The sequence below is a fragment of the Cucurbita pepo genome, chromosome LG05, assembly GCF_002806865.2.
Source record: "Cucurbita pepo subsp. pepo cultivar mu-cu-16 chromosome LG05, ASM280686v2, whole genome shotgun sequence".
NCBI classification, from domain to species: Eukaryota; Viridiplantae; Streptophyta; class Magnoliopsida; order Cucurbitales; family Cucurbitaceae; genus Cucurbita; species Cucurbita pepo.
In genome coordinates this window covers 10,775,098-10,786,742 of record NC_036642.1, presented here as the reverse complement: position 1 = coordinate 10,786,742, position 11,645 = coordinate 10,775,098, and the positions used below count along the sequence as shown (strand labels likewise).

The window sequence follows — 11,645 nt, the reverse complement described above, 5'->3', positions numbered from 1 at the left end:
AAAAAAAAGATATATCTTTGTTTAGTTGTTTTTGTTGGCTGAAGATCGCCAACGACCGTTCACACTTGCTCTCATTCATTCAACCATTGATTATTGGGAGTAAATCATGATTCGAACAGGTGGTGATTTGTAATTGTGGTTTGTCGGGCTATTTCAGAAGTTGAGAGAGGAGGAGTGCTATTTTGCGATAAAAAGTGGCTTTTATCCCCTAAACCAAAAAGTGTGGACAAAAACTACGATCTACAGTGTAAGTGAGCGTTTTTAATATGTTTCCACATGTTTCCACAACACGTATCCCTGAATGTTACCTTATAATAGACTCGAGTCTATCATGAACTAATTTATTTGTGTAGTCCTTTGTCTCCTCTTAGAGTGAGTTTCCTCCACACACAATACTAGCTTCTCGATATACTAATTATGTAGTCCCTTGTTCACTCTTTGGCAGGTTTGTTCAACACACAATAGTATATCCTCAATCATCTACATGTGTAGTCCCTCATTGTCCCCTCTCAAGTCGGGTTATCATACACACAATAGTGATTCCTCATGCTATCTACTTATGTAGTCTATTGTCTCCTCTCAAAACGGGTTATCATACACACAGCAGTAACTCCTTATATCGTCTACTCGTGTAGTCCCTCGTTCTCTATCAGGGCATATTATATTCTACCCCCATAGTGACTACTCAAATAGTTCCATTTGTATTACCATCGATCTTATATGTTCTCGTAGTTTACCTTTAGTGTCATGGAGATATATTCATGGAGATATATTAGGTTCTAGGGCATGGTTAAGTTTTTAGTATGGCTGAAGTTGAGGAAGATATTTGGTGAGAGGCATAGAATTGGGAGAAGGGTTTGTGGATGATGACAAGTTGAGGAAGATCAGAAATTAATGGATAGGGCCACCGACAACCAAGTCCCCGCCATAGTGACCCAACAATGGTGTGCAAGTTTAAATGATACATTCACACAACCATGTGCTTAACCCATCATTGCATTAATTTGGTCTCAACTTGAGAACAAATTAAGTTTTGACGCCTTAATTATGAGTTTAGGGTTTGAATGCCATCCTAACTTTGTTTTTTTGTTTTTTTTTTTTTGGATTTATTAAAAAATAAAAAAATAAATAAAAAGGAAAAAAAGGGCCATTAAAGTGTTTGGGAAACGTAGGTAGGGAGAGTATGATAAAATTTAATTGTCATTAAATGAGAGTTCGGTATAGATATTAATGAATTTAAGTTTTAGGGGCAATAAAACTCAAACTCTCTCCATTTGGAAACTATATATTATATTTGGTTGAATGCCCTTTTCATTCATTTATACTTCCAACTTTATTATCTTAATTAATCACCATCTTATCTTTTCACTTAATCGCAAATTAAACATTAATGTTCTCACTATATTTTCAAAACATATCATTCAATTATGTTCCTTTTTTTTTCCATTATTAATAACATTAATACTTTCTCACCCACTCTCAATAATGTACCTTACATTTTCATCCTCCATTAATATACAACACATAATTTAATTCTCCAATTAATACACCTTACCATAACTCAACATCTTCATCTATATTTATTTTTTTTATAAAAAAAAAAAAGGTAAAATTTGAGTGTTTTAAGGATGAAAATGATTTAATGGTAAAGTTAAGGAATTAAGTCATACATAATTGAGAAATAAAAATTATGATATTAGAAATGTTGTTATGATCTATTGAAATCCCACCTTTCCTTCTTGCAATTTTCTTTTTTACATATAATTAAAAAATATTAAAAATACTTTTCCTTTCCTCCTCTTGGATTCAAATCGAAATGTTGAGATCAAGCCGAGGTTTCTTCTCCGCCGGCAACGCCACGACGGACCTACACCGTGGACACGTCGGATTGTTCTTCATAACCAACACATACGACAAACACCCAGGGCAGCCCACGGCGATCTGAGCCGCCGCCGAGGAAGATGACGACAGAGATTTATTAAAGTTGTCTTGTTCCTGAAACTCTCTCGCTGACGACGATGAGGAGGAATACGACGGCGACGGTGACGATTTCCACAGCGACGAGCGTTTTCTGATGGGATTTTTATCAGCCCGTTCGAGTGCCGACTTCACCTTGTCCAAAGTACAAACACTCTGATAATTACTCCTCGGCGACGGCGAGGGCGGCGACGAGGAGGAGGAGGAGGAGGAGGAGGAGGAGGAGTCCAATTTCAAATCCAAGCTCGTTTGGTGGACCAAATGGTTGGACAATTTGAATTTGGAATAATTGAGCGTCGGCGGAAAGTTGAAATCTTGAAGCTTTGCCACTGTTTGATTGGTTTGATGGTTGTTGAAATCTTGAACATTGCTTCTTTGTATGAACATTGCTTCTTGGGGGTGGGTAAATTTGGAAGAGCCGCCGGTGAGTAAGTCTGGGGTGATGAGAGGCGTTAAGGTGTCGGGGCCAGATTGATCGGACTCGTCTTTGCTGTAAACCGTAAGAAGTCGCACGTGGGAGGTCAGTTGGGCGGCCATTTTGTTGAGAGAGAAAGTTTGGAAGAGGGGGAGTGTGGGTTGTTTTGTTTGTACGATGGGTGGGTGCAGAAAGGGGTGTGTTATTTATATATGGTGGAAAATTAAGGTGAAAATAATGTTGAAATGAATTTCCCCCATGGGAGCATCTCATCAAACAAGAAACACAATAAATAAGGAACAAATTAATTCAAAATAAAAATAATGTTGAAATGAATTTCCCCCATGGGAGCATCTCATCAAACAAGAAACACAATAAATAAGGAACAAATTAATTCAAAAACTTAGAAACAAGCACCACCTAAGTTATGGACGCATTTATTACCCACCAAAACTTCCTGCTTCCGCCTTTTCTTTCCCTATTTATTTTCCATTTATTCCTCCCAAATTCAAATTCAAATTCAAATTTTTCTTTCCCTATGGTTCTTTTTCTTACCCTTTTAACTCAATGTGATTTTTAATTATTTTTTAAAATGTTTAAAAGGTAGTAGAATGGGCCCGTTTGGTATTGGGCTTGAATGGTCCGTAGTAGGGCCCAATAAATTTAATCGTGAGATGTGAGATGAGGATCCAAAAATGCAAAGAATCTGGTCGTCCCACCATTCACCAATGCCACAGCTGCAGAATAGGAGTGGGTCCTATTTTTACCAACTTTTTCTGAAATTTTCATTGCCTTTTCTTTTTATTAAAAAAATGGGAATACATAAATAAATTAAATAAAATTTGGATGCAAGATTTATAATAATTAAATAGGTGGGAATAAATATGATTTTAGACTTTCTTGAACCAAGTAGAGAGTAGATCCAAATGGTTCAAGTCTGGAAATAAACTCTTTTAAGGGAATTAATCAACAACTTTCCTTATATATTTCATAAAAAATAAAAAATGTTTAAAAAAGAAAAAGGGGTCAAACTTTTACATAGCGTCACTTTCAAGTTTGACCATGTTTGAATCATATTTTATTAGCCCGATTTATTTCTAATCTCCTATCGTTATCTTTTTCGATTTCTCTCTCGCTCTGATCCCTGAGAAATTCGGAAGAACTAGCGATGCAGATCTTTGTCAAAACCCTAACTGGGAAGACGATCACGCTCGAGGTCGAGAGTAGTGATACAATCGATAATGTCAAGGCCAAGATCCAGGTCCTTATTCTCTCCTTTCTTTCTCTTACTTCATTTTCTATCAATTCATTTCTGCCGCAACTTCGTAAGCTTTTAAATCTTGCTTCAATTTTCTGCCTTTGGTTTCTTTGCTTCTATTTCGCTTCTGCTTTGCCCATGCTTCTTGTTTCTTGCCTCTGATTCATCTTTACTCTGATTTTCTTCTTTAATCCATCGCTAACATCTTTGTTTCACGACTCACAGATTCCTTCGCGTTTTGGAACTTATTTCTTCTTTTTATCTCTGTCTTCGTCGGGGAGGAGATGTTATGGAAACTCTGGTTTCTGATCAATTCTCACAAACCTTCGTGTGTTTCGGATTTTGTGTCATTGCATGAACCAATGGAAAGAAAATTAAGAAATTCATGTTTATTATTTCCTTTTGCCTTCTTTGCTATGTTTAGTAGTCAAATTAAGCTGGAGTAGCTTTCCTTTTTTCTTTTTAAAAATTTTATTTTTCATCCCCTCGGACACATTTCTTTATATTCAAGCCATGTAGTATTTTTTCTTTATGGTCTCTAAGTCTATGCAGATTCTTATCGTGTGTTTGTTTATTATATTAACTTCTTCCATGGCGTGATTTTGTTTTCTGGTGTATGTTCATTTTCTTGCTTACGCCACTTTATCAGCAAGCAAATTCTGCAGGCTGTTATGGTCCCAATAAGCGGATGTGGCAATTTGATTCCAGCGTGCTTTTTGGGGAAAAAATAAAAAATAAAAAATCATATCTTGAATTCCGGATTACACTGTCCTTCTAGTTTCAACAGGTGCAATTAGGCAATTTGGTTTAATTGGTTTGTTTATGTGTAGGACAAGGAAGGCATTCCCCCTGACCAGCAGAGATTAATTTTTGCTGGTAAGCAATTGGAAGATGGTCGAACACTTGCAGATTATAACATCCAAAAGGAGTCAACCCTTCACCTGGTCTTGAGGCTCCGAGGAGGTACTATGATTAAGGTCAAGACTCTTACCGGGAAGGAAATTGAGATTGACATTGAGCCAACAGACACAATTGATCGTATCAAGGAGCGTGTTGAGGAGAAGGAGGGGATTCCCCCCGTTCAGCAAAGGTCTGCATTTATCTCCTTCTTCAATTACTAGAACTACAATGATTCAATCTTTCTACTAGCATTTGTATGTGTGAATAGCATGTTTAATCTATTAGCATTTGTATGTGTGATTAGCATCTTCTCCAATTACTAGAACTACAATACATCAGTATGCACTCTCTGTTTATGAATATGATTTGATGTGGGTCCGTCATGCTTAGCACAGGGTTCATTAGTTGTACTTGGAAAAAACAATAAAGTTGCTGGATTTAGATTCCAGCATTTATTTCATACTTGAAATTTTATTTTTAAAATGTCTTGACTTAACACAACTCAAACAGTTTAGCTTTTAAGGACACCTCTATTGCTAATTTGAGTAGAGTTCAATGTATTAGATGTCTATTACCCTTTCCTAAGGTTGAAGGATCAATCCCCACCCACATATTTGTTGAGTTCAGAAAATAAAAGTAAGGACGTGTCTGTTAAGTACTTATGTTGGATTTACTATACTCAGTAATGTGGTCTCATAATGAAGGGTTATAAAAGAAACCTAAGAGCAATGAATATATTTTCAAATTACTAGAAAATCACTTAAATGGGAATTCAAATCTAAGTTTTCGTATAAAATATTGTTGTCCAAGGAAGCTGTTGATTCAGAATGGTGATATAGTTTGACAGAAGATTTTTGTTAGTTTCACATACTTTGAAAACTAAGTCCATGGTTCACGAATAATCTGAATTGTGAGTTTAAACTGTAAATACATATTTCAGAAGGTCTAATTCAGTAATGCTCAAATCATGTGCCTGACTATTGTTAATATGATAGACTTGGACAGTCACGTTACTAAAGTTTTCTCTAGTTGGCTTCCCTAACCTTTTCTTCTAATATCTGTTTAATGCTATTATTTTCTGTAGTGGAATAAAATATATCATACCGACCTAACAAATTTGTTCTTTTTTCGATCTCTTATTATCGTCTATGAACTCTAAAGAAGATTTGTTTTTGGTCATCTTTGGTGTTTTGAAAACCCACTCTGCTTTGGATAATAAGTACTGTTCTACCTCTGCTTTCTGCAGGCTCATTTATGCTGGCAAACAGCTTGCAGATGACAAAACAGCTAAAGACTACAACATTGAGGGTGGTTCTGTTCTCCATCTAGTGCTGGCCTTGCGGGGCGGAGGTTACCTGTAAAAGCATTTATCACCTCCTGAAATTCTGGATTTTCAGTTTTATTTTGTTGGTGCTTGATGAATGCATGAGCGGCATCTTGCTTGTGTGGATGAATGGAAAATATTTGTGCCCAAACGTACTTTCTCAATTACTCTCTAATACAGACTTGGCGATTATGTAGACATCTTTTGAAGTTCAACAGTAAACCATTTGGTCTACATGGAAGGAGTTTGTAAAATTTAGTCCCAAAGTTTATCAGTTTTTATTGGGGATTTGGAGCTTATTATTTATCCTTATGGTTATACTTCATTTTCATGGATCCTCTCCGGTCTCACTAGGGCTGTGTATCACAGGCTGAAGTGTTTGGACATCCTTCTCCAGCTGCATTTTTTACTCTTTTTCTTTCCTCTTTTTATATAGGTACGGTCAAAGCCTGTGAATTATGGGGGAGAATGTTGGTTTTAATTTGATGTTTCATTATATATATATAAGGTTTGATTAAAGATGCTCCGATGAAGAATGCTTTTGTATAGATAAATCTGAAATGGATTGTAAGCAACAATTTATAGTTGGGAGAAAAAATTGGTGAAGCATGAATCAATACAATAAATCATGTGAAGTGTAGATATTGGACCAAATAGTCAACTCCAAGTACAAAAGTGTTGTACCCATTTACAAAACCCACAAAATCAACTAAATTACCAAAATTATTTATTCGAACTTAGGGTGGGGAAGTATTGTATTCATTTACTGAGATACACAAACAGAACAGAAGAGAACATCCTTGTTGTTGTTGTTTGAAAATGTTTGTATTAGGAAGTGAAAAGGAAACAAGATTTTGTTGGGATATACAAACAGAACATAACATTGTGATGTAATGGTTTCATCACTTTTAGTGTTNGAAAAAAAAAAAGAAAAAAAAAATCCCATTCCAGCCCAGAGACTCATAGGATGTGGTAATTGCCAATTATATAAACATCATTTTTAAATGCATTTAATCAAGTGTGCGATATCAAATCACAATTTATGTTTGGTATCCGATGGATCCCTTCAACCTCTCCTGTTGATGGTGATCATCTTAGGTTTCACACTTACCTTCCTGAAATTGACCTCACCCAATCCCAACCAATTTTATTTTTATTTTTACTACCTGCGTTAATTTCACATTATACAAATGACTCTAATTCAAATGTGGTGTCTAATGTTACACTAGTTACGCCAAATAAAAAAAATTATCCAAGGAACATATAGTTTAGTAAATGATCTCACAAATTCAAACAAAGTCGAGCGGTACCTTCATTTTTTTCTAAAGTCTCGTCAACTTCGTAGACTACATCTATGTTATATAATTCATNTTAGCAAATGGTTTGACTCAGTTTATTTGAAGTTGTTTGGTTTAGATTAGGAGTTTAAAAGTCTATGTTTGGACTTGGCGGTGGTGGTGGTGTTTGGTAGCCTTTAAAAGTCGTAATGGTTAGTGAAGTTTCACTAACCCACAACAAAATTTTAGAAATCACACACTCACTTATACTTTACATTATTATTATTAGCATTATTGAGATTAATTAATAGTTGAATATGTAAGACAGAGTCATTGAATATACTAAACAAACAAACATCACACACACATAGTAAGTGGTTGGAATGGTTGTGTTTGAGTGGACCAAGTGCTTCACCCTTTACTTCCATTTCATCTTCTCTTTTTCATTCTAACCTTATCTAATTTTTTTGTACTTTCCATTCAATCCTACCCGCTTGGTTGGGTTACCAAATCCAATATTTTCATACGAATGAACTAAGCACGCATTTGAGTTAGTATGAACTAAGCATGCATTCGAGCTAATATGAACATTGCTAAAAACATGCGAAGAAACCAAATGAACCTTATTCTTTTATTCTAATTTTGATATGTATTCACATTAATAGTTGAATTAGTGTTGAATTAATTGCATAATATTTTTAAAGAAATAAAGAAAAGAAAGGTGAAAAGTTAATTTAGAAAATAGAGAATAAAATAGTAGGAAAAATCCAATAACGAAGGAGTGTTTTGTTTGTAGTGTTTAATATTAAATTGGTAGTAATTAGTTTCCCAAATACACCATTTTACTTTATCCCTAAAAAATATGAATGTTTTTTTGTTGGGTTCAATTTAAGATGCTCTCTTTTCCTTGCTAACTTGCTCAACCTTTTTACATCTTTTCAAACCCATTATTATTATTATTATTATTTATTCATTAATAAATAGCAGTTTTTATTAAAATAAATTTGAATAGGAAAGGAAAGGAAAGCTGATAAAAATGATTTAATCAAAATTGAATATGAATGGAAAAGGTAAATGAGCAAAAATACTGATTTAATGGGTTTGCTTACATAATAATTATTTGGCATTCAAATAGAAACAAAGAAAAGAAAAAAAAAAAGAAAAAAAAAATCCCATTCCAGCCCAGAGACTCATAGGATGTGGTAATTGCCAATTATATAAACATCATTTTTAAATGCATTTAATCAAGTGTGCGATATCAAATCACAATTTATGTTTGGTATCCGATGGATCCCTTCAACCTCTCCTGTTGATGGTGATCATCTTAGGTTTCACACTTACCTTCCTGAAATTGACCTCACCCAATCCCAACCAATTTTATTTTTATTTTTACTACCTGCGTTAATTTCACATTATACAAATGACTCTAATTCAAATGTGGTGTCTAATGTTACACTAGTTACGCCAAATAAAAAAAATTATCCAAGGAACATATAGTTTAGTAAATGATCTCACAAATTCAAACAAAGTCGAGCGGTACCTTCATTTTTTTCTAAAGTCTCGTCAACTTCGTAGACTACATCTATGTTATATAATTCATTAAACACATCAAAAAGTTATTATTGTTTTAAAAAAAAAAAACATGTTATGGAAGGGTAAAGCTGAGGTGGAATTTGATGGAATATTGAATTTAAATAAAATATTTGGGTAATATTAAATATAATTAATTTAGAGTAAAGAAAAAAAGGAAAAGGAAAGAAAAACAGGTCCTTGATTTTTCTTCTATTTATTGCATTGGGGTTCCCTATCCCTAGTTATGAGATGAGCCTTTTGCTGTCCATTTTCCCTCTGATTTCTCTCTCTCTCTCTCAGTCTGGAAATTTGTATATATATATATATATATATATATATATATATATAAGAAGTATATGTATATGTAAAGAGAAAAAATCATCATCATCATCGGTGGTGTTGGTGTTGGTGTTGTTGAAGAAGAAATGGGGAAAGGAAGAGCTCCATGTTGTGATAAGAACGAAGTGAAGAGAGGGCCATGGAGCCCTGCTGAAGATTTCAGGCTCATCACTTTCATTCAAAACCATGGCCATGATAATTGGAGAGCTCTTCCTAAGCAAGCAGGTACATACACACACATCTCTCTCTCTCTCTCTCTCCGCCGTCCCCGCCGCCGCCCCCCCACCTCTTCCATCACCGTTTCTGGATCTGGGTTTCGCTTATTTTCCAAATTCATGCTATTTCTTTCCATAATAAGCGTCCAAAATGAGTATTATTCAAAAATTTAATAGTTGCATGCATTGCCATTTGTTGTTTCCAATGCCCTCCACAAAAGAATCAAATCAAATCAAATGAAATAAAAATATACGTTATACTTTCATTTGCTTTTTTTTGTTTCTCATCTTTTAACCAACACTAATTTCCAAACCAAGTTTGAAACGTTTTGTTTTTTAATAAATTAGTTGCCCAAATTTCAAGCCTCCAACACTCATTTTCTGCTAATTTCTTCCTTAATTGTTCCTTTCCTCTTAATTACATATCTCATTTCTAATTCTTTACCAACATTATCTCTTCACATTTATACCCATTTTCATTTTCATTTTCATTTACATTCCTTCCATACATGGAAATTATATTTCCTTCTTTTTCTTTTTTTAGGATTCCCATTCATTGCACTTAACCACACCCTATAACCTCACTCCCCATACTCAAATCATCCCATCATAATACCCTTATCAATTAACATACTCAAATCATCCCATCATAATACCCTTATCAATTAATCTCCCTTCGCTTCGCCTTATCAACCTAGTTTAGTTAGTTCAACCATCTTTTTCTCCATCCAAATCTCTTATTAAAAAAAGATATTTTTCACCTACCAATCTCAAATGGATTACCATCTCTTACCAAACTAAAAATTGAAAGAGGAAGTTAGGGATTCAAACTCTTCGACTGAGTCCATCAAATTCAACCAACCAACAGCCTTTGTATACAATATGTGTATAGAATATGACAGTGACCACTTTTCCCACGTAATGACGTTGGCTATATGAATATTCACAAACAAAAGTGCCCACCAAATCAACCATATTCTTATTATGGTTCATTTAGGATGTTGAATGATATTCAATTAATCCTTCTTTTGCTATGTTTTTCCTTAATAGGATTGTTAAGGTGCGGAAAAAGTTGTCGCTTAAGATGGATCAATTACCTTCGACCAGATGTGAAGCGAGGAAACTTTACACAAGATGAAGAGGAGACCATAATCAAGCTGCATAAAACTTGGGGAAACAAGTACGACTCTTATTTACTTCATCTTATCTTCTTAGAGTAAATGATGAATTAGGAGTTTTTAATACTAATTAAAATCGTGATAATATCTTTGATTCACTCCTAGTCTACTTCACTGCTAGGTTAATTAAATCATATAAAGTTGTCTTTAAAAGGATTATATCTTTGCTTTTTATGTATTTTAAAAAGTTTATAATATGAGAGATCCTTACCATTTGGTAAATTTGTGTGAAGATTCTTTTAATAATAAAATAAAATTCGTTCATGGATTTAATAGAATTGGAAATATGCATGTTATTGCAGGTGGTCTAAAATTGCATCTCGATTGCCTGGGAGAACAGATAATGAGATAAAGAACGTTTGGAATACACATTTAAAGAAGAGATTACCGCCAACGAGCAAAGTTTCGGACAGCTCCGAAGACGAACCAAAAGAATCTCGAACAACTTCATCTTCGTCCTCCTCCAGCGTACTCTTCCCCAATGAAAATCAAAACTTAGAGACAGAACCACTGAACAAGAGCAACCCCATTAACGACAACCTGGTTTGCTCGAAACAACAAACCACCAGTGCTTCCATTTCATCGAACTCAATTTCAAGTAGCCAAGTTGAGGGATGTTGGCCCCAAAACGGCGTTGATTCTGGAGGGGAAGTGAAAGAGAAGAAAGAGAATGATGATGATGAGGAGGAAATGGGATCGAAGTCCAACAACATGGGAATCAAAATCCCATTGGAATCGGACATAGAATTTTGGGACATGTTAGATTTAGACAACATACATTTATTCGAATCGGACGAGGTGAATCCAAGTTATTGTGAAGGTTCAAACTTCGTCGTACAAAAGAACCGAGAATTCGAAAACGACGAGTGGTTTAAGTATCTAGAGAATGAGTTGGGATTGAACCGGCCACCGGAAGCCGATGATATAACGGCCACGGAGAAGTTTTCAGTGGACGTGGACCCTTGCATGGCTTATTTTGCAGAAGGGTTCACACGACAACTTTAGAGAAAAAAAAAAAAAAAAAAAAAAAAAAAAAAAAAAAAAAAAAAAAAAAAAAAAAAAAAAAAAAAAAAAAAAAAAAAAAAAAAGAAATTGACTTAGCATTTGTTACTTTGAATATTTGGAGGTAGTGGGTGATACAGAAATGCACACAATATTGACATCAAAGGGATTGGGATTGGATTTGGGTT

The 11,645-nt window shown here is 34.6% G+C and overlaps 3 protein-coding genes across 3 annotated transcripts; 2 read left to right on the top strand and 1 right to left on the bottom strand.

The window, feature by feature from the left end:
• Positions 1-1,693: 1,693 nt before the first annotated feature.
• Positions 1,694-2,514, bottom strand: LOC111795171. The gene is made up of 2 exons (XM_023677448.1): positions 2,305-2,514; positions 1,694-2,190 (listed from the first exon to the last, which is right to left on the bottom strand). Exons 1-2 carry the CDS (start codon positions 2,512-2,514, stop codon positions 1,807-1,809), a joined length of 594 nt encoding a protein of 197 aa, XP_023533216.1. The 3' UTR covers positions 1,694-1,806.
• Positions 2,515-3,479: 965 nt separating this feature from the next.
• On the top strand, positions 3,480-6,211 carry LOC111796095 (ubiquitin-NEDD8-like protein RUB2). The gene is made up of 3 exons (XM_023678786.1): positions 3,480-3,653; positions 4,481-4,740; positions 5,797-6,211. Exons 1-3 carry the CDS (start codon positions 3,561-3,563, stop codon positions 5,909-5,911), a joined length of 468 nt encoding a protein of 155 aa, XP_023534554.1. The 5' UTR covers positions 3,480-3,560; the 3' UTR covers positions 5,912-6,211.
• Positions 6,212-9,123: 2,912 nt separating this feature from the next.
• LOC111794626 (transcription factor MYB58-like) lies at positions 9,124-11,465 on the top strand. Its single transcript, XM_023676707.1, has 3 exons — positions 9,124-9,287; positions 10,328-10,457; positions 10,758-11,465. The coding sequence occupies exons 1-3, from the start codon at positions 9,149-9,151 to the stop codon at positions 11,458-11,460; spliced, it is 972 nt and encodes a 323-aa protein (XP_023532475.1). The 5' UTR covers positions 9,124-9,148; the 3' UTR covers positions 11,461-11,465.
• Positions 11,466-11,645: the final 180 nt, after the last annotated feature.

Coding starts and splice junctions, on each gene's coding strand:
- LOC111795171 (XM_023677448.1), bottom strand. CDS start 2,514: ATGGCCGCCCAACTGACCTCCCACGTGCGACTTCTTACGGTTTACAGC. Junction 2,191..2,304: donor ATCAAACCAATCAAACAGTG/GCAAAGCTTCAA, acceptor TCCTCCTCCTCC/TCCTCCTCCTCCTCCTCCTC.
- LOC111796095 (XM_023678786.1), top strand. CDS start 3,561: ATGCAGATCTTTGTCAAAACCCTAACTGGGAAGACGATCACGCTCGAG. Junction 3,654..4,480: donor ATGTCAAGGCCAAGATCCAG/GTCCTTATTCTC, acceptor GTTTATGTGTAG/GACAAGGAAGGCATTCCCCC. Junction 4,741..5,796: donor ATTCCCCCCGTTCAGCAAAG/GTCTGCATTTAT, acceptor TGCTTTCTGCAG/GCTCATTTATGCTGGCAAAC.
- LOC111794626 (XM_023676707.1), top strand. CDS start 9,149: ATGGGGAAAGGAAGAGCTCCATGTTGTGATAAGAACGAAGTGAAGAGA. Junction 9,288..10,327: donor AGCTCTTCCTAAGCAAGCAG/GTACATACACAC, acceptor TTTCCTTAATAG/GATTGTTAAGGTGCGGAAAA. Junction 10,458..10,757: donor CATAAAACTTGGGGAAACAA/GTACGACTCTTA, acceptor ATGTTATTGCAG/GTGGTCTAAAATTGCATCTC.